Genomic DNA, 20,060 nt, shown 5'->3' on the forward strand with positions numbered 1-20,060 from the left:
TAAGCAATACGCTGCCCTTTCAGACACCATGAAATGTTGAGATATACAATTTTTAATTCGCAGAGAAGAGAAACCCAAAAAGGAAGAGAGATCTAGAAAAGAAGAACACCGTGAGGTGAAAGATCATGATGCTCGAGTTTCAGAGCATGAACAAGATCGTAAAGAAAAAATTGACAAGCCCACGAGGGATCGTGATCATCGTGACAAAGATCATCGTCGTGGTGAGGAGAAGGAAATGTTTAGAAACAAGGATTCCCCATGGGGCCATCCCAGACAGTCTGCACCAAGTAGAAATGAGTATGACCGCTTTCCTGGAGTTTTGCGCAACGTGGATGATGGAGGAAGGCATTACAGCAGTAAGTTAATTATTTCATTTCTTGACTGTCCAGGTATACATTAAAGATATACCAGAGGATAATTTGTCCACAAAAAGAACATTGTAATGACGACAAAGATCTTGATTTTCTGTGTAAAATGGTGTTAAATTATCTTTGAAGATAAAGAAATTGAGGAAAACTAATTCACTGATCAGGAATTTTTTCCAAGTTAACATCCAGTCTTTATGAATAAGTTTTAATATTAGAATATTTTGATTTTAGAAAGGGAACATCCCAGCTGTCCGCCACCCATCACCCCACAGCAATCCCAGCAGAATGTGCCGCCAAGGAGCCACTACACATCACTCAAAAGGACTGCTTCTAACATGTCCACCAACTCAACAAACACAGAAAGAAAAACCGAGTCCCCAAAGGAACCTTCTCACCCTGATAGGGATAGCTCCAGACAGAAGTCATCCAATAGGGTGTATGCAGTAAGTCCAGTTTTAAAATACACCATGTGACACTTTTGATGACGGCTATGATGATACAAACTTATCTGTCAATCCAATGATAAGTTATGAATAAATACATTTTGAACTGAGCTGCAGTAAATTTCATACTGTTGAGGGCAGTCCTTAAATGTGAATTTCTGAAAAGTGGTATTTTTGACTTTCAGGATTCTGTAAAGGAAAAACCTGTAAAGGAGAAGCAGTCAGAAGGCAAACCGCAGAAGGAGGAGGAAAGCAGGTATGTCCATTGTACAAATGAAACACTGGGCCTTTCATTTTCATTCAAAGCTTAATTAAAGGGAAAAGGAATCATGAAACCCATTTTTTTTTTCACAGTAAGCATTCTCTCTGGCTTTTGTCACAATTTTCTCCCTTCTCATGTAAAAAGTTCAAGTTAGCAGTACATGTACTACCATGATTTTACTTATGTCTCAATAAAAGAAATAAATAATTTAATAGAGTGTGGTGAGTAATACGTATACACAAAGAATAATTATTCAAAATCAATTTTTGTTTAAATGACAAGTCATTAAGTGGTTTCCAAAGAACATTTTCCCCTTTGAATAACACTGGAAACAATTGGTTTTAGTTATATGTCAAAGTACCAGGGTAACTAGATATCAAACATGATTTCTTTAACCTATGTATCATTACAGACAAAAGCCAAGAGAAGAAGAAAAGTCTGCACGGGAAGAAAATAGAGAACACAAGGACAAACCTACAAGGAAGGAAGAGAAAGGTTTCCGTGATAGGGAGGAACGTGTTTCCAGAGATGAGAGTTCTTTCAAGGACATTAAACAATATAAAGATGATGAGCCACAGGGTGATGAGCGACGTGAAAGAATGCAGCCACCTGCAAAGAAAAAACGGGATGAAGCTTTCTTGAATGAGCGAGGAGAAAGATACAGAAACAATACTGGTAGAGGAGGACGCGAGTTCGTGCGTGGAAGAGGAAGAAGTGTTGGAAGTCGTGGTTCAAGAGGAAGTTATCCTGCTAGAGGGGGTAGAGGAGGAAATCCCAGGGATAATAGAAGCTATGATAGAAATGTCCCAAGGTCAGCAGGTGGTCGCAATGACCGTCGCCCATACAGCCAGGGCCGTGATCGCTTCGGTGAAGACAACTATTATGCTGAGGGAGAGGAGTTGGAGGCTCCCCGGCGGCGCAGAATGAAGGATGAGGACAGTGATCATTCTGAACCAAGTGATTTTGGTACTAGTGATTCATCAGGAGAGGTCGACAAGAAAGACAGTAGCACACAGGGTCATAGGGACAAAGACCGAAGTAAGCGGCCTGGGTCCCGGGACAATCGAGGTGGAGACGTTCGTGGTGGAATCAACCAACACGTGGATGATCAGAAGGTTGATGATGGTGGTCATAGACAGTCTCATGATGATGGTGGTCATAGACAGTCTCATGATGATGGTGTAGAAAGAAGCCAACCAAGACGAGATGATAGACGTGATGATAGACATGTTGATCGACGAGACGACCGAAGAGACGATCGACGAGGTGATGACCGTAGACATGACAATAGGATGAACCAAAGAAATGGAGGAGGCTCCTTTGAACCAAGAGGAGAACCATCCAGGAGAGGTCGTGGTAAGATATGAAACAGGCTAATCAATTTTATTTTGATTTGCTTAAGAATAAACCAGTTGTTTTGTTTAGCTTAGCTTGCTTGCTATATTAATGTGCCTTTATCTGTATGTCTTAGTCATTTGTGTGCTAAGGGAAAAACTTGATTTTGTTTATCACTTTGTATACATTGATTCTAATTATGATTCTGTTTGTGTATAGGTGGTAACTCCATGCGGGGTCGTGGAGGCCGCGGCCCTGGAGGAGGAGGCCCTGGTGGTGGAGGAGGTGGTCCTGGTGGAGGCGGTCGGATGTCGTCTGCACCCCCTGGCAGAGGGGGATTTGGGAAGCCTGGAGACAAAGAGGATTGGGGTGGAGGGGGAGGAGGTCCCTATCGGTATGTGTGCACCTTTAATACCAATTGCAATTGGTTCATAGATATGTTATTTGATACATTGATGTAATCCATGAAGTTCAGCTCATTTTATTAAAGGTTCCTTTTATCCCCTGAAAAAAAAAAAATTGGGGGAATAATCGCAGTCATGCAGGAAGTCTGTCCACCTGTTTGCATTTCATGTGTAGATGTTAACTGCACATAGAGTGATTACACATAGCAACTTGACATGTGGGTTGTTCTAGGGAAAAGGAAACATTTCAAAGGCACAACCCTTTCCTAGTAAAAATAATTTCTATATTAACAAAAAATGACAGGATGGATGGGCTCCTTGCAGGACTTTCATTTCTATTAGACACAAATCTTATATTGTACATGTTTTTAACTTTCAATGTTTGACAACAGTACTGATTTTGATTCTTTTTTTGCCTGCAGGAAAGAAAATAAAAGACCAGGCCGAGAGCCACCACCACCCAGATTTGCAATGAAAAAAGGGCTAAATTTAAACGAGAAGGGGAGGGGCACTGATCGTGGTAGAGGACGCGGAAGAGGAAGAGGAGGAAGTGCCCCTCCTAGCATCAACAATAAGCGGCCACAGCTTATCAAACAAAACTCCTCGGACCAAACTAATGAAGGAAATGAAGAGTGGGAAACTGCTTCAGAAAGTAGTGGAATCTTTGATAAGAATTCAAAAAACGAGTTTAAGGACAGGGAAAGAAAAGACTCCAACCCTGGTAAAAAAAGTTTCTCAAGTCAGCGTCCATTTAATGACCGACAAAATAGAAAGGGAAATCAACAAGATGGTGGTAGCAGGCGACAGAATGGTGGTGTAGATTACAATAAAAATTCTGGGAAGGAAAGATCACCAAATCATCTTTCAAAAAATGGGAGTGGTCCTAGGGCCCCAAACGGGGGTCCTAGGAAACCATATAGCTCAAGTAAGAAGGAAAACATTGCCACAGTGTACAGAGTGGATCAAGTGGTACCGAACAACCAGAATGCTATCAACAATGCCATTAACAATCTCAAGTAAGTTGACTTGTGTTGCTCTCTGGATACTTCAAATAGCAGCAGTGATGATACAACATTATCTGTCAATCCAATGATACATAATGAATATAAAAATGTCCTGAGCTGCAGTAATTGGAATGATGACTGGGACATCTCTTGCTTGTGCATAGTAGACTTTTGCTAGCTGTTTAGATTAACTTTAAATAGACATGTGGAGTTCCATTCTCAACATATTGCTACATCTTTGCTTGTTATTTTGTATCAATATATTCCAATATAAATAAGGGTAAAAGAGCTGTCATATTGAATAACCTCTCATGAAGACTTAATGGTTTTAACTTTTTTATGATAAATATGTGTACAATTTGGATTTTCATTATCCTCACCACTGTTTGATTGTCTCGGAAAATTCTTACTAACCAGGGGGGTTACTAATGCTTCAATATAGCATAATGGTCTGCTGTGAGGAACTAGATTTGATAGCATTGTAAGGATCATCGACACAAACCTATGTCGAGTGGTCATAATCTGCATAACTTTAGCAATATTACTATAGCAAATATTGCAAGAAAAATGTTATTGTATATTTAAAGAGGTGTTATAATGTCTTGCTTTTCAAGGAGTCGTCCGGGAAAGAAATCGGACCTCACAGATGTTTCAAAACCATTGAAATCTGAAGAGAAGAGAACGAGTGCATTGGCAAATATAGACATCAACAATTATGCAAGTAAGTGATACTAAGTGGCATACTAAGCTTTATCATCATACGAGTCATCACAGAAATGTCTCTTTCTTATAATCATTAATATAAAATTCCAACACATGCAATGATGATTACTTTAATCTGTCAATCCCATGATTAATAATGATTTTACTTACTTGTATTCTGAGCATGTTTGAACACATATTCATATAGTATGTGTGTGTAGTCTGGTTGAGTTGTTTTATTTTTGTACTGAATGCTGCTTTCCTGAGCAAATATATGAAGTTAACAACTGTAACATATTGTATATTTAAACTTGTTCTATAGCCACCAACTTCCACATAATTGTTGCTAATTGAAATCAACAACCAAAACTTCACATTGCCAAAGATTTACCACAGGAAATAGGCCTGAGGACTGGAAACCAGAAGCTTGTTAATCTCTCATAACCACACATTAGATTATGATGACGGCAGCAAGTGAACACAGGATAATTGTAAACATTACAGCAAGTTAAAATACCACCATATTTACACATTTAAATATATTGACTCTTTTTAACTTCAACAACTGTGCCAGTGTGTGACATTTTTCCATAAGTAAATCATAATCAGAGTTGTTTTTCTAAATATCCAAACATGCAGTGATGATGATTTTATCTGTCAATCCCATGATAAATAATGATTTTACTTCATATTTTCTGAGCAAGTGATAATGTTATGCAACTGATGTGGATTAATTGACTAAAAATCCCCCAAAAAGATCTTCACTACATTGCAAATTTCAGATATGCATTCCAGATTTAATAATCCTGCTAAATTTTGATTATTGAACTATAGAAGAAATGACTTGTTTGGTCGTGGAAGTCCCAAACAGAATTTGTTCTACTGTTCATACTATTTATTACTGGTACCTCAAACTATCCTATCAAAGTTATGTCAATTTACATCATAACTTGCGTATCGTTAAAATGTGATAACAGTATTGCCGCTGTAATATCAATTGTCACAAGTATATACAAGTCTTCAAAGGTGTGTGTGTTGATAAATGTATTGCATCTCCAATTCTGATTCAAAACATGCAGTGATGATAATTTTATCTGTCAATCCCATGATAAATAATGATTTTACTTCATATTTTCTGAGCATGTGATAATGTTTTGCAACTGATGTGGATTAATTGACTAAAAATCCCCCGAAAAGATCTTCACTTCATTGCAAATTGCAGATATGCATTCCAGATTTTAAAATCCTGCTAAATTTTGATTATTGAACTATAGAAGAAATGATTTGTTTGGTCTTGGAAGTTCCCAACAGAATTTGTTCTACTGTTCATACTATTACTGGTACCTCAAACTATCCTATCAAAGTTATGTCAATTTACATCCAGTCTGATTAAAATCATATGTTACATGGCCTCGTTAACTTCGTACTAAGCCTAAACATCTGAGTGTGCCGCGGTCAGTGTCACGTTCAGGTGACCTTTATATTTATAACTACTCATTAAATTTTGACCAATCAGAGACCCTCTTTTAAAACGAGGCTCGGAGTTGTAACAAATATGGCGGACATTGATGAGAAAGATGCGAAAGTTCTGAAATTATTTGAAATTGATAGTCTGAAACCCGAACAAAAAAAGATACTCAAAGCTTTATTAGAGAAGAAAGACTGTATGGCGGTGTTGCCTACGCAATTATTACCCAATGGTTACGGTTTCCTCGGCGTCATAGAAACGTCAGTTCCCGTCGACATATTTGTTTTGGAAAACTAATTGGTTTGATACCCTCGCTATTTATCTATCAACCATGATATTCCGATGCGCTGGCAAACTTTTGCCAGAGCGCCTCTGATTGGTTCATCTAAAGGTCACTTGAACGTGACCCTGACCGCGGCACATTCAGATGTTCAGGCGGAGCCATGTAACAGATGATTTTAATCAGATTGATTTACATCTTAACTTGTGTATTGTTAAAATGTGATAACAGTATTGCCACTGTAATATCAATTGTCACAAGTATTACAAGTCTTCAAAGGGGTCTGTGTTGATAAATGTATTGTATCTCCAATTCTGATTCAAAACATGCAGTGATGATAATTTTATCTGTCAATCCCATGATAAATAATGATTTTACTTCATATTTTCTGAGCATGTGATAATGTTATGCAACTGATGTGGATTAATTGATTAAAAATCCCCCAAAAAGATCTTCACTACATTGCAAATTGCAGATATGCATTTAGGATTTAATGATCCTGCTAAATTTTGATTGTTGAACTATAGAAGAAATGACTTGTTTGGTCTTGGAAGTCCCCAACAGAATTTGTTCTACTGTTCATACTATTACTGGTACCTCAAACTATCCTATCAAAGTTATGTCAATTTACATCATAACTTGTGTATCGTTAAAATGTGATAACAGTATTGCCGCTGTAATATCAATTGTCACAAGTACATGTATATACAAGTCTATATACATGTATTGCATCTCTAATTCTGATTTAAAACATGCAATGATGATAATTTTATCTGTCAATCCGATGATAAATAATGATTTTACTTTATATTTTCTGAGCATGTTGCATGGCTTACATAAATTTGTTCACTGTGAATGAAAAATATTTAAAAATAAAACTTTTGGAAAAGCTGTCTAGATATATATACATCACATTCAGAAACTAAAGCCATATTTGGAAAGAGCAGACAGAAGTCTTGTATTGTTCCACCCCTCTCGCCTCTCAATTTTACATATCTGCACAGTTTTCTGGATACCTGTGCAAGTGTTTATATTGTGTGCTGTTTTACAGGTGTGGTTGTAATCGACGATGCCCCAGAGGTGACCATCGATGATCCCAATTTTCTGTTTGACAGTAATGAGGGTTTTCAGGAAGTCACCTCCAAAAAGGCATTCAAGAGTAAACAGAAGGCTCAACAGGAGGCTGAACTTCGACAGAAACTTGTGGAAAGCAAGAAAACTAGTGCAAAGGTAAGATATATGGACATTCATTGACATGCTAAAATTATTCAATTATGCAGACACTTTATCGATCACCAATTAACTAAATGCTCTCAAAAAAAAAAAAATGCAGTCCCAGTGTACACAACGAGTTCCTGAACTAATTATCATTGGTCACAGCTCTCATTCAAAAATAAGGTTGTATTTTTTTAGCCTATGTAAGGATGCCTATTGATTGTACCTGTAGGTTGTTGCTAAGCCGAAAGGTGTGGGACAGGTTAATGAAAAACCAAGACATGGTAGTAAGAGCAAGCTGCCCCCGCGTTTGGCCAGACAGAGGGAACAGCGCGAGAGGGAAAAGACAAAACCATTTGACATGAAGATAGAAAACTGGGACAATGAGCTAGCCAACAACATCCCCCCTCCTGCTGCAGATGCCCTGGATCAGACATCAACTAATGTCAAAAGTGAGTCCATCATTCATCGTGAACTTGTATTTTGAACGTGTTTTATCAGCTGTGATGATACAAATTTATCTGTCAATCCAATGACACAATATGAATATTAATTTTGATCTGAGCTGTAACACTTTAATAATGAATCCCAATGTATATAGAAAAATGTCAAATCTGAATGATTGTAATGACATTTATACAATTATTACCAGGTACTATAAGTAGATGTATGACACTTGTTTCTGAAATATTTTATTTGAAAACATGATAGTGCAGACACCAATCTTGAAAAGACTAATCTGATGCCTTTGACTTGACAGATGCCATGGAGCAGGTGAACAGTCCAGCAGTAGGTTCCCCTGCCACAATGCAGCCCATGCATGTGTCCATGAATGGTGCCATGACCCATGTATCAGCCCCTATTCCCCCTGTCAATGCTTGGGTGTCCAAACCCATCAGCTATGCTGCTGTCACTGGTGCCCAGGTGTCTGCTGCCACGGTGGAGAATAAATTTGACAAGGGGGATCAACACGATAGTGGAATTGATGTTAGTGACCAACCTAATTCTGCAAGCTCTTCAACTAGAAGCTCCCCAAGTGCAGAAAATAAATTGAAGATAGATAAGGTGAAGAGGAATGTTAAAGCAGGGCCCCTTTTTAGAGTTCAAGTGAATATTCTGAGAAATTTGAAAGTTTCAGTTTATTTTTGCCTTCCCATTAATTTAAGTCCTGTTAATTTGAAACTGCCAGATGTTGAATGTCTGTAAAACAAGCCGCTGTTATGTTGGCTGTTTTTTGTTTGATAAGTGTTGTCTTGTAGCCTCGTGATTTTAATTTTTTGTCACCCGTTTCTTTCGAGAAAAAACAACAAATAGAATCCCCAGAGAAAAAAAGATCAATTTTTTTCTGCACTTTTGGTTTACAAGTCCAAACGAGCCGGACTATGCTTTATTGCTGCTTTTGCTTTTTTCTAATCTTAAGTGCTTTAATTCCTCTACTGTTACTTTGACTTGTATTATTTTGTTGTTGTCACTTGCATTCTGTTGCACAATTTAAATGATGAGCTATATTTGACAGTGATTGCGCTATTTACAGATTTTGTGTTTGGCTTGTATAATTCACAACTACATATATCTGGCTTTGTTTGTAATATCGAGATCTGTCTACCTAAAGTGTAGAATAAGAACTTGATATTGTGAAAAGGCTCTCAAAGGAACTGTCCTACAACTGGTTTCACTTAACATGTTTATCAACAGGATAAGGGTATTACCTAACACTTGCTACTTTTGTTTTGGTATGAAAATTGCAATACTAAAACATTTAGATATATAATATCTCTCATAATATGACGTATGTTCTGACTTAAATACTGTATAACATGAAACTTTTGTAATGCACTTGCATGGATTTTGTGGCGACAGTTGATCCGCAAATGTTGGTTCACATGTGTTCTGGCTAACTAACTGAAAAAAATAAAAATCTATGAATGAAGTTTACCAGGCATTTTTTATGTTCAATAGAATTTAATAAGTATTGATGACAGTCTGACATTGAATAAATACATCTACAGAATGATACTTCGGCTTTGTGTGCTTCCCAATCCTTCTCTTTATTGAATAATTATTTTTTCATAAATTTGAAATAATTTGATGTTTTCATGATTGAATTTGATATAAAGAAAATGCTGATAATCAATAGCAATCTATTGATAAGTTTCATAGTAATTACTGTTGGTTATTGAAAAGAATTCAATTGAACAAATTCAATTCAATTTTAAAGAAGTTTTATTCCTTCGTTATAATGCTTAGATTTCATTGTGCTTATTGTATGTTTGAATTTGAATAATTGATTACAGAATGAGAACAAGATGCCTGTTATAGCAGTTGACATGAAATCAAGTGATGCTCCAAAACCACAGAGGCAACCTAAGGTGAGAAACTCATAAACATTAACAAGGGTAGTTAATTAAGTTATATATGCTACAATTTTTTTGCAATATATTAGTAAATGAAAATTGTTTGTGTTTTAAGTAGTTTCCTTGAGATGTTAACAGGTTGCTTTTTAAAAGGATTTAATGAAGATTAACATGTGATATGTGCTTGTAGGTGACTCGCAGTGAAAAAGTCAGTGTGAAGGAAACCATGGACAAACCAGATTCAAAAGTGGTGAAAAAACCAGAAATATCAAAGGACAAGTCACGCAGTACAGCCTCCATTGATAAACCAGAACCTATACAACTACCTAGTTTCCCATTTGGAAAGGTAAATGGGAAAGTTTTGCTTCTATTAACCTGAAAAGATGCGTTTTGTTTTGAAAATTCCGCTTTAATGTCCATGCAACATCAATGATGCATTAAGTGATTGCCTCGCCTTTTCTGTCCTGTGACAGCTTGGTTAAACTTAGCATTTAGCTCCATAATTCTAATACTAGAAGTCTAATAGTTATCAGTGTAGGTCACCGACCAGTATTTTCCATTTCCCTAACATCGGTTAAACTTTGTGTTAAGCAACATTTCTTGGTCAGACTTTTGAATTTGGCTGTATTTCCATCAACGTTTGAATAAGGGCATAAGTATGCTTAAAAATTAAATTGGAAGATAATAATTCGTAAGGATTTTTACCTGGGTACCAAAGTTTTGTATATTAAAGAAACTTGATTGTGTTTTGTAGGGTGATGACTCGAGTGAGATAAAGCTGGACTTTGTCTATGATGACGCACTGGCCAAGTTCCCGGAGAAAGTTGAGCCAGAGAAGGACATAGACCTGGTGGAACCCAACATCTCAGTGGTGGCCATGTCTATTGCAAGTACCACAGTGAACACACAATCCATGGACACAACTTCTCCCACATCTCCTGCAGCACAGGATCTAAACCAGAAAATTGCCTCTGTTAAAACATTCTGGGACCAGGTGGATCAGGTGTCTCCAGGAATGGTCATGTTTGACCAGGGGTGAGATTCCATGTTTTTAGCATTTTGCATCATTTCAAATTATTTGCATCCCATCCCCATGGGTGAACAACAGATTTAAGTGTGTAACATCAACTTTTCTTGTTCATTTGAACATGGTTACAGTTGTTTGTGACCAAGTTGTCAAGATAAGACAACATGGCTTGGAAAAAAGTTGAGAAAATAAAGTGAAGAAATCTGATATTAAAGTTTTTCAATGGGTGCAGCAGATCAGATTTGGTCTCTTTGATGTCCCCTTAGTAGATGCCCAACCCCGATTATGCAGAAGGCCCTCCATGATCATGAATTGCCCAATAACTGGTAATACAGTGGAAACATAACAGCTAAATAAATTATCCTCATTCTGAACTAAATATTGTTTAATAGCTTGCTACCTAAAATGGACTGTGTGTGGTATGTTGATTGCATGATAATGATTTCGTCCACAGAATCAATACATCTGGACTAGTGAGTGCAGTGTCGACAACATCAGAGACTGTGTCAGTGTCCGACTCCTTCAGCTCCTTCCCACCTGACATGGACACTGGTGTGATGGTGAGCAACGATGCAGGCCTTGACCTTGACCCAGTTTCCCGGGGAGATGACAATAATAGTAGCCTGGCAACCAGTCTGTCACCTCGTGAGGATGGACTTTCCTACAGCTCCAACTCTGTTGAGGTCAGCGCTACCCTAGGGGACAACGGAAAGGCTAACGAACAAAGCAATGTCTGCAAAGTAAGACCAGAGTTGCAGTGTACACCGCTTTATTTTGTACATCTGTGTTTCAGTATGCATGAACTCTGTGGTTTTATTTGCTTAATATAAGTTTTTAAAATACAGATACATCTGTAAACATTAGTATGTAGATAAATATATAATTATATTATTATAAGTTTATAAATTCGTACGGTATCTAATTTAAAATTTGTGTGCCATATGTGTTGTGGTAACTGTTGACCTGCTTGTCCATGTGAAGTGTTAGATGTTAGATTCTATTTATTAGTGCAGTCAATTATGCTGCCAGAAAGAAAACTTGCTTCAATCAACCAATTTTCTTGCTTACAGGTGAAGCCTCAACAGCTGCAGGCATCTCTTGGTGGAGACTGTAGTAGTGGCAGTAGCAGTGTGCTGAGTAACCCCTCAAGTGTACCTAGTCCAACATTACAGCCAATTCAGCTGCCTACTGCTTCTCAACAGACCTACCAGGCCTTCCAGATCGGAACCTCACAGCTGATCACTCCCGAACCAAGGGTATGTAATTCTGTATCTTATTTTCTCCGTAACGAAAGGCCCAAACAATATATTATTCAGATATAAGTGAGTCTGCATAAGATGTGATTGAATATGAATATTTGTTATCTAGAAACAGATGCTGAATTTTGGAATCTGGATCTTAAAGGGCTGCTCCAGAAATAAATTTATGGGAGGGGTGGGAGGCAATTTTTCAGTGACCTCAACACCCAACAAAAAATATAATATCAGAGAGTGTAGGCAGACTGTTAGGAGTCAAGATTATCAAATGTTTGCACTGATGTACTGTATAATGGAAAAAGTTCACTTTTGAAAAATAAAGCAATTTCAACATTGATGAGATAGTAATATATATATATTTAGGGCCAGCATTGGAAATGTGGGTGCCCTATAGTCATCAAAGTGTCTGTCTGTCCACACTTTCTTTTCCGGAAATTATCTCAGAATCCAAAATTCTTTTTGAAATTGGACATGGTGATAGATTGTGATATTTAGATCTGAGTAAGGGTTTAAAAGTTGTTGTGGTCAAGGTCACTTACTAAAAGTAGACTTTCAGGATACAGTCAGGCACATGACGGGGCCTTAGCTGAACCTGTCTGTGTTCTAGTACCTTTTACTGAAAGTCTAAACATATAAATTGCGTTTTAATTATTATGTTGATTTAAATCTTCACTTCTGTTATTTTAATTTTAAATGTAAATTTGTCTCCAGCAGGTGCAAAACCAACCCAGCTTTGGAGGTTATGGTCTGAGCCAGCAGCAACCTCAACTTGGCCAAACATTCTCCCAGCAGAGCTTGTTCATGCCAACTACACCCACCCAATTGGACTCGTACCAACTGCCCCAGCTGTCAGCATACACTCATAGAAACCAGGCGGCCCAACATCAGCCCCAACACCAGCCCCAGCACCAGCCTCAGCCCCAGCACCAGCCCCAGCATCAGCCACCCCAGCATCAGCCTCAAGCAGCATTCGGGCAGAACCCTGCCCCTCAGAATACTATTATGGTATCCTCTGCCAACTCTTCTCTAATGTCAACAACTATCAAACCACCTCAAAATGCATATGGTGAGTACATCAACAGAAAGATTTTATTAATTAATTAAAGTAATAATTTTTTATCTTAATCGCCTGCCGTTCAGTCAGCAATTTACTCATTGCAGAGCAGATGCTTGCATTTTGATAAGATGTGATGAGAATATGTACAACCAATGTGTTGAATTGAGAGGATGTTGGATAATTTCAGGAACAACTTTACAGAAGAGCATGGGACCTAATTCACTTCAGTTTGGGCAACAAGGGCTTAGTAGTAATCTGCTACAACCATCACAGCAGATCTCCTTTTTCCAGTATGACCCCAACCAGCCTTTTGGTACCAACCAGTTTCTAGGAAACACACAGACAGCCCAGAATGTGAACACATCACAGATTCTTGGGTCCCAGCTTGTACAGCCAAGGTACTTAAATTTGTGTTTAATACTTGCATCTTTTGTTATTTAGCTTATCAAGTTATTGATTTATATTGGAAATAAGTGTTTTTATAATCAGGGTACATCGCCAAACAGTAATGTGTTCAAATGTCTGTAACTAAACAGGAATTTGGATTTCAAAAAATCTATTTACTAGAATTAACAAATTCATGTGGTTAATGTTTTTGTTTCTCATTGTAGAGCTGCTGTTCAGAATGTACCACAAGTGCAGGGATCCTCCTCATTTTACCAGCAACAACAACAACAGAACATGCAGCAGACAAGTTTCTTCTCAACACAGCCAGGTTCCAGTAACATGCAGGTAAGAGACACTGAAATGTTATCTAGTACACATATTCAGTCTCCTAATAATGATTGAAAGTGACAGGGCGTTAAAACAGGTTTGTGATGAGTAGAGGATCAAATACATTTCCTTTACATGAACTCCATTTCTAGTTGTTAAAGTAGTGGATCTCTGTTTCCTAAGAATAATTGTCCGCAAGTTGTTTTGGTTTGGAGGAATGTCTTAAATAGCAAACATCTTTTAATCCGGATTAATTGTAGAACTGATTTCAACCTTTTACATCTTCAGCACCTGGGTAATGGAAACAGGAAAAGTGGTGGTGAGCTGATGTTCCAGGCCTGTATCCTACAGGGTGCTCTACAACAGGCAGCTGCAGCTGGTGGACAGACTGCGGCCCAGTTCTTTGGAAACCAGTCTGCAGCAGCTGCTGCAGGGCCTGGTCTTAACTTGTCACTGCAGCCCTCGGGCGGAGGCCAGCCACCAATGGGTGTGGCGACAGCCCAGCCCTCCAGTGGCTCAAAGATGTCGCAATTCAACCCATCGCAACAGCCACAACAGGGTTCACCTCAGAGCACTCCGGTAATTATCCCTTTAACAAATCACATGAGGGGCTGTTACTTATCTTACAGGACATATCATATAGAGCTGTCACGATACACTCTACCAACGATTTGATACGTATCTCGATATTTGTACTATGATTCGATTATTTTGTTTCGATACATCTTTGTTTTAAAATATCAACAAAATGAGATATATAAGCTGTCGATACACGGAAACCCGAAGTGTTTCCACACTTTTGATTTGAAGCTTGCCAGAGCATCACAAATTTTCATTTCCTTACCACGGTCCGCCATTTATCTTATGAATGCATTGTGAAAATGTCATCCTCGCATTGGCTGAGGGTTTAGAGATCAGCCAATGAAATTGAACGTCTCGCAGACGTTTCGACTGAAGCGGCATACACTAATATTCAGATCGTGACGTATCGAAAATCTGGGAAAATGTATTGTGAATCAAATCGAACATAAATAATCGCGATACAAGTGCATCGCGGTGAATCGTGATGCCTCTAATATCATATATATCGCCTACAATTACAATACTTTGCATGCAAGTACCTCTTTGAATAGCTCGTTTTCATGTCGTGATTCATGGTCTTTACTCAAGGACTTAATATAAAGGTCTAGTATAAGAATGTCTCTTAATCAAGTAGTTTTTTTTGCAATGGATAGACCTGCTTTTCAATGTGAAGTGTAAGATTTTAGATTATATATATGACAGCAGTCAATTATGCTGCAAGAAAGACCTTTTGTGTTTCATGGTCCAAATGTCAATGCCAATGTGACTCCTGATAGAAATATGTCAACCAATTTACTTGGGCACCTTCATTTCCTGAATTTTAATTTCACTATAGGTTGACAGTGAGAATACCTTGGATAAGTATTTCAAGGTGTCAAGCTCACCATTACTTTTTTACAGAAATTTCTCAAACAGTGAGTTTTCTTTGCCAGTTGCCTTGGTGCAGGTGCATTGATGCCTTACAGACTTCTCTAGTTAATACAGCATATTTGATTTCACCTTCATAAAGCAACTTGCTATAATACTTGTGTATATTGCCATGAATATTTTCAGAATGATGATCAGGTGTGAAAAGCACAATCATGGAATACGTTCTTTGAGAGACTAGGGATTGCTTGTAGTATATTTTTTGTGTATTCTATGATCTAACGTATTTCTAGTCTAACCCACAGTCTTTGTGTTTTCTAAAGCATGATTTATATGTGTTACAGTTGAAGTCTCCCCCACAAACTCTTGGTCAGAATAACTTTGTTGTTGCACCTTCCTCTGCATCTCAACAGCAGAATCAGGGCTCCAAGCTTTTTAACCTGAGTCAACTTCAGACCCCCAACACTAACCAAAGATTCAATAATGTGAGCTTCAACAACAACTTGCATACCAATATGGCGAACATTTCCACCAACATGGCCAACATGTCGAACATGAAACAGTTTGGAGGTCAGAAGTTCAACCAGCCCTTTATGGGGCAGCCACTCCAATCTGCAGGTAAAATGATACATCTGAATAACTCCATACAAATGATACCATTGTTCAGTGATATACAATCAATTCATGTATTTTTGTGCTGTTAGCAATTCCAAGATGTATTTCAAAGTTAGATTTAAAGTGATTAAAAAAAAATGCATACCAATTTAGGTTGGTAAAACTACTCTTAAGGACCATATTCCAGTTGTTCAATTATATTGATAGGCCAGTTCTTTTACATATGTATTGTTCTTAAATGTTGAGCCCAATTTTAATTTTGAATTATATTCCTATTTGTCGATGAGTAGTTTTTTTTATACCTGAACATGTTTTTGAATAAATTCTTTTTTAATTGCAGGCCCGATGGTGAGATCTCCAATGATGGTGAATAACTTTAGACCAAGTGCACCCCCAGTTCCTGCCACGTTTCCTAACCCCATCCAGCGGCCTGGAGGGGTCCAGATTCCTGGCAGTCCTCGACAACAGCGTCCCCCTCAGGTTGTACCCCCAGCTAGCATTGGTGCGGTCCCTGGATCTGGGGGAAACAACACCATTAAAGCCCTACAGGCTAAACAGAGACGGGAACTTCTTGCACATGCACAGAATTTCCTCAACCCACAGAACAAACCCAGCATCAAGCTGAAGGCAGAGGCTTCTGTCAACGACAGTAAAAGCCCCCCTCAACCTGCTGCATCTATTGGGTCAGGGCCCGTGCCCAGCCCAAACCCAACAAGCACAAAGAAAACAGAAGAGAAAGGCACTGAAAAGAAGTAACCAGTTGCCTTCAAGTAGTCCTAAAGAGATGTACTGAGCAACAAGGGTTTTTTATCATGAAGTACTGAATTTTTTATTTATACTATTATCATTAACTCGTGTTTTAGTATTTAGACTTGTTTTTGTGATAATCTGTTGTATGAAGAGCTACGAGATGGCACATGGACATTTTACATTTGGATTTGGAAAAAAAAACACTTTCTTGTGACATAAACATTTAAATAAAATGAAACAAAGGAAAGACAGATGTTGAAGAAGTCAGAAATAGTGTGGACATGGGACTAGCAAACAGAAGGTAAAGGGAAGACTGTTTATTCATGGACATTTTTTGTGACATGGATGATTGAAAGAAGGATTGACGTGTTAGCAATAGTCTGGTGCCCTCTGGTCACTTGTGATGCTCCAGGCGACATTGATGATCATCCATGCTTCTGTGATGTACAATAGAGATGAACATGAATACATGCACCTATGGGGGAATCATTAGGTTCTCAAACGAATATTGCCGCATGTCTAGTATTATTGTATTATTTATTTATTATATTTATCTGTCTCCCTACAAGGAAACGGACTAGAATGAAATATTTTTATTTTCTTCGACCCTAGTCGTGGATTGTACAGTAATGGGCCAAGACTGCCTCAACAATTACACATTTATACATATATGTTGATACTGGTGTACCCCATAGGTGGTCTAGCTAGGGAGTTTACAATGTACTTGTATTTTACCTTGTAGTAAGTGCTGTAATCTCACCTCTTGCCATGTTAAACAAAAAAAGGATCTGACATGTTCTCTGTAATATGCATGCATTGTGAAATGATATTTTAGCATTTCATGTCACTTGTAAATTAGCATGTATACCCACAAAGCATGAGATTGGTTAGACACGTCAGAAGCGTATGTTGGAAGGTCTAGGAAGGGAAGAGCTAGTTCTTAACTTAGTCACTAGAGCTTTATGGTCAAGTAATGAGTACAGAGTGACCAAAGAACAGTGAGATGTCCATTTTCTATAAATAATTCAGACAAGAATTGAAAAGACTTCATAGCCTAGTAAAGGCTGACTACAGAGATACAGGAGATTTTGACATTTAGTTCTAGAATTAAATGAACACAAAACTTGAGTTGTGATTTTAACATTTCTAGCTCAATATTTTAAAGTGAAAAGAGGAGGAGAGGGAAAAGATGAAAGATAATAAATTAAATATAAGATTTGTGAAGGATGAATCTTAAAGCTACCAAAACGCCATACATTTTAGCCTCTGAATTACCAAAATGGCGAACATAATGGTTAAGTTTGGAGTTGGTTTTAATTAAGGGCATGGTAGTGTCACATGCACTAGTATATTTGAATGAAGATATGATGGTAACTAAGAGATGCCCCGGTCACCAGTCTGTCTGTGCTGCTATTGCCCCTGTAGCCTGGCAGTTCTGGTGAAAAGAAAACTCATTAACATGTTATTAATATATAAAACTTCCAGCGTTACCTTTGGGACTAAGCCCCAGTCCCTAGGTGACGATTGGGCCGTTCTTACCTTACGAGTGTGACATGGGTGTGGCCACCATGGCTGCCCACCATGTAACCATACCCTGTCCTATATTCAGCTGTGTTTATCATTTTTTCATGGTTAGTATTCTTTATAGATACCCCACCCCTTTTTTCACACAGTTCTTAATTTAAGAGAAAAGTCTGATGTCGTTTGCTAGTTTGATATTTAAGTAGATGATATATGTGAAGAACTGGATTTTTTTTATTCAAAGTCTTTGTGGTTGATTCTGTGGAACTGCACAAGTTGATGTGAAAAACGGTTTGGACAGATTACATAGTGATGATGTCCCAACTCGTTTGGTTTTTGTGTTGCAATACTTGTGTGTGTAGAGGGAGGTATGTAAAAGTATTAAGAGTTGGTTGTAAACAGGATGGGTGCATGTGTATTGTATGTACATGCATGTGCAGGTGTGATATTTTAACAGAATTGTGAGTGGCGGTCATCTGCTTTTCGTACCCCTAACGGGATGAGGAGATAGATGTCATCGTGCGAAGGTGATTGACAGACAAGGTGCTAAAGCATGTCATGTCGGTTGCTTATAAACATCCATCAACTTTCTACTCATTTGTATACCACAGATTTTATGTTCAGTTTCTATTTGCCTCCAAAGTCATCTGTATGTAGCTCTGAACAAAATAAAGAGCGCTCTGATGTAATTACCAAGCTTTGGACTTTTTTATTTTCATACTACGTTGATTCAAATATGTACAATCACTGTAAATGTTGTTATCAAAAATGAAAGCATGTTTTCAATGAGCTTACAATTTTACAAAGAGGGTTTCACCTGTCACCTTATTTAGACATGGATTGGATATTATTATCATATGTAGAAAGCAAGACGAGATGCAACATAATGAAAAATTGGCGATTTTAGGATCAACCTACTGGAAAGAAAGTAACCTGATTGCCTTCAAAGGTTAAAATTATATCAATGACTTTCTTTTGATAGAGTAAATTCTGTCATCTGGGAATATATCTTCATAACGGGCATAGTATAGAAGCTTTGAACAAACTTTTCAATGACGGGTCAGAGGTCATATATCAAAGTGACCTTTAAACTGCATTCTGCCATCACAAGATGTACCTGCAAACTAATTTAGGTTAATCCTGGTGAAATAGTGTTGGCAGGTTTGCTCTGGAGTTAAATTTTCAAAGGGAAAAGTTGGAGCATATGTCACCATGACCTACTTGTACCTTGCACTCCATCATCCCAATATGTACTTGAACACTTTAAATGATTTCTTCTGACGATAAAATTTGAGAATGAAAATGACCTTGACCTACTTTCAAGGTCATGGGTCAAATGTGTTGAACGACTTCTTCTGAAGAACTGAAAGGTATAGAATCTTCAATTTTGTCTGGTGGCTTCCTGGGATAAAGCCCAACAAAGTTATAGAATGACTTTGACCTACTTTGAAGTTCATAGCAGTCAAATATGTCAAATGATTCAAACGACTTCTGAAACCCTAAAAGGTATAGAATCTTCATATTTGGCTGGTGGCTTCCTGGGATAGAGCCTGACAAAGTTTAAGAATGAAAATGACCTCAACTTGCTTTCAAGGTCACAGGGGTCAAACACTTCAAACGACTTCTTCTGAAGAAGTGAAAGGTATAGAGTTTTTATTAGCTCGCCTGCCCAAAGGCCAAGTGAGCTTATATCAAGGCGGGCGTCCGTCGTCCGTTAACTTTTCCTTTAAACGAGTCAAATATGTCAAAAGCTTCAAACGACTTCTGAATAACTGACAGGTATAGTCTTCAGATTTGACTGGTAGCTTCCTGGGAAAGAGCCTAAATGAAAATGAC

At 38.0% G+C, this 20,060-nt stretch overlaps 1 protein-coding gene across 6 annotated transcripts in view; it reads left to right on the forward strand.

Moving 5' to 3' along the window:
* Positions 1-18,916, forward strand: part of LOC110442366 (protein PRRC2C-like) — a 33,454-nt gene extending 14,538 nt beyond the window's left edge. For 3 of the 6 annotated variants that reach the window (XM_021485939.1, XM_021485963.1, XM_021485956.1), the window contains exons 18-38: positions 64-356; positions 600-811; positions 997-1,067; positions 1,486-2,429; positions 2,628-2,802; positions 3,235-3,828; positions 4,431-4,537; positions 7,318-7,496; positions 7,714-7,933; positions 8,242-8,546; positions 9,776-9,850; positions 10,026-10,181; positions 10,590-10,870; positions 11,317-11,602; positions 11,933-12,118; positions 12,830-13,184; positions 13,363-13,573; positions 13,787-13,907; positions 14,178-14,468; positions 15,683-15,956; positions 16,294-18,916. In XM_021485939.1, the coding sequence (XP_021341614.1) occupies positions 64-356; positions 600-811; positions 997-1,067; positions 1,486-2,429; positions 2,628-2,802; positions 3,235-3,828; positions 4,431-4,537; positions 7,318-7,496; positions 7,714-7,933; positions 8,242-8,546; positions 9,776-9,850; positions 10,026-10,181; positions 10,590-10,870; positions 11,317-11,602; positions 11,933-12,118; positions 12,830-13,184; positions 13,363-13,573; positions 13,787-13,907; positions 14,178-14,468; positions 15,683-15,956; positions 16,294-16,709 (5,752 nt within the window). In that variant the 3' untranslated portion in view covers positions 16,710-18,916. The remainder of the gene's footprint in view (positions 1-63; positions 357-599; positions 812-996; positions 1,068-1,485; positions 2,430-2,627; positions 2,803-3,234; positions 3,829-4,430; positions 4,538-7,317; positions 7,497-7,713; positions 7,934-8,241; positions 8,547-9,775; positions 9,851-10,025; positions 10,182-10,589; positions 10,871-11,316; positions 11,603-11,932; positions 12,119-12,829; positions 13,185-13,362; positions 13,574-13,786; positions 13,908-14,177; positions 14,469-15,682; positions 15,957-16,293) is intronic. The other 3 variants (XM_021485948.1, XM_021485970.1, XM_021485978.1) reach the window with 3 other exon arrangements.
* Positions 18,917-20,060: the final 1,144 nt, after the last annotated feature.

The sequence above is a fragment of the Mizuhopecten yessoensis genome, unplaced genomic scaffold (genome assembly GCF_002113885.1).
Source record: "Mizuhopecten yessoensis strain PY_sf001 unplaced genomic scaffold, ASM211388v2 scaffold1883, whole genome shotgun sequence".
NCBI classification, from domain to species: domain Eukaryota; kingdom Metazoa; phylum Mollusca; class Bivalvia; order Pectinida; family Pectinidae; genus Mizuhopecten; species Mizuhopecten yessoensis.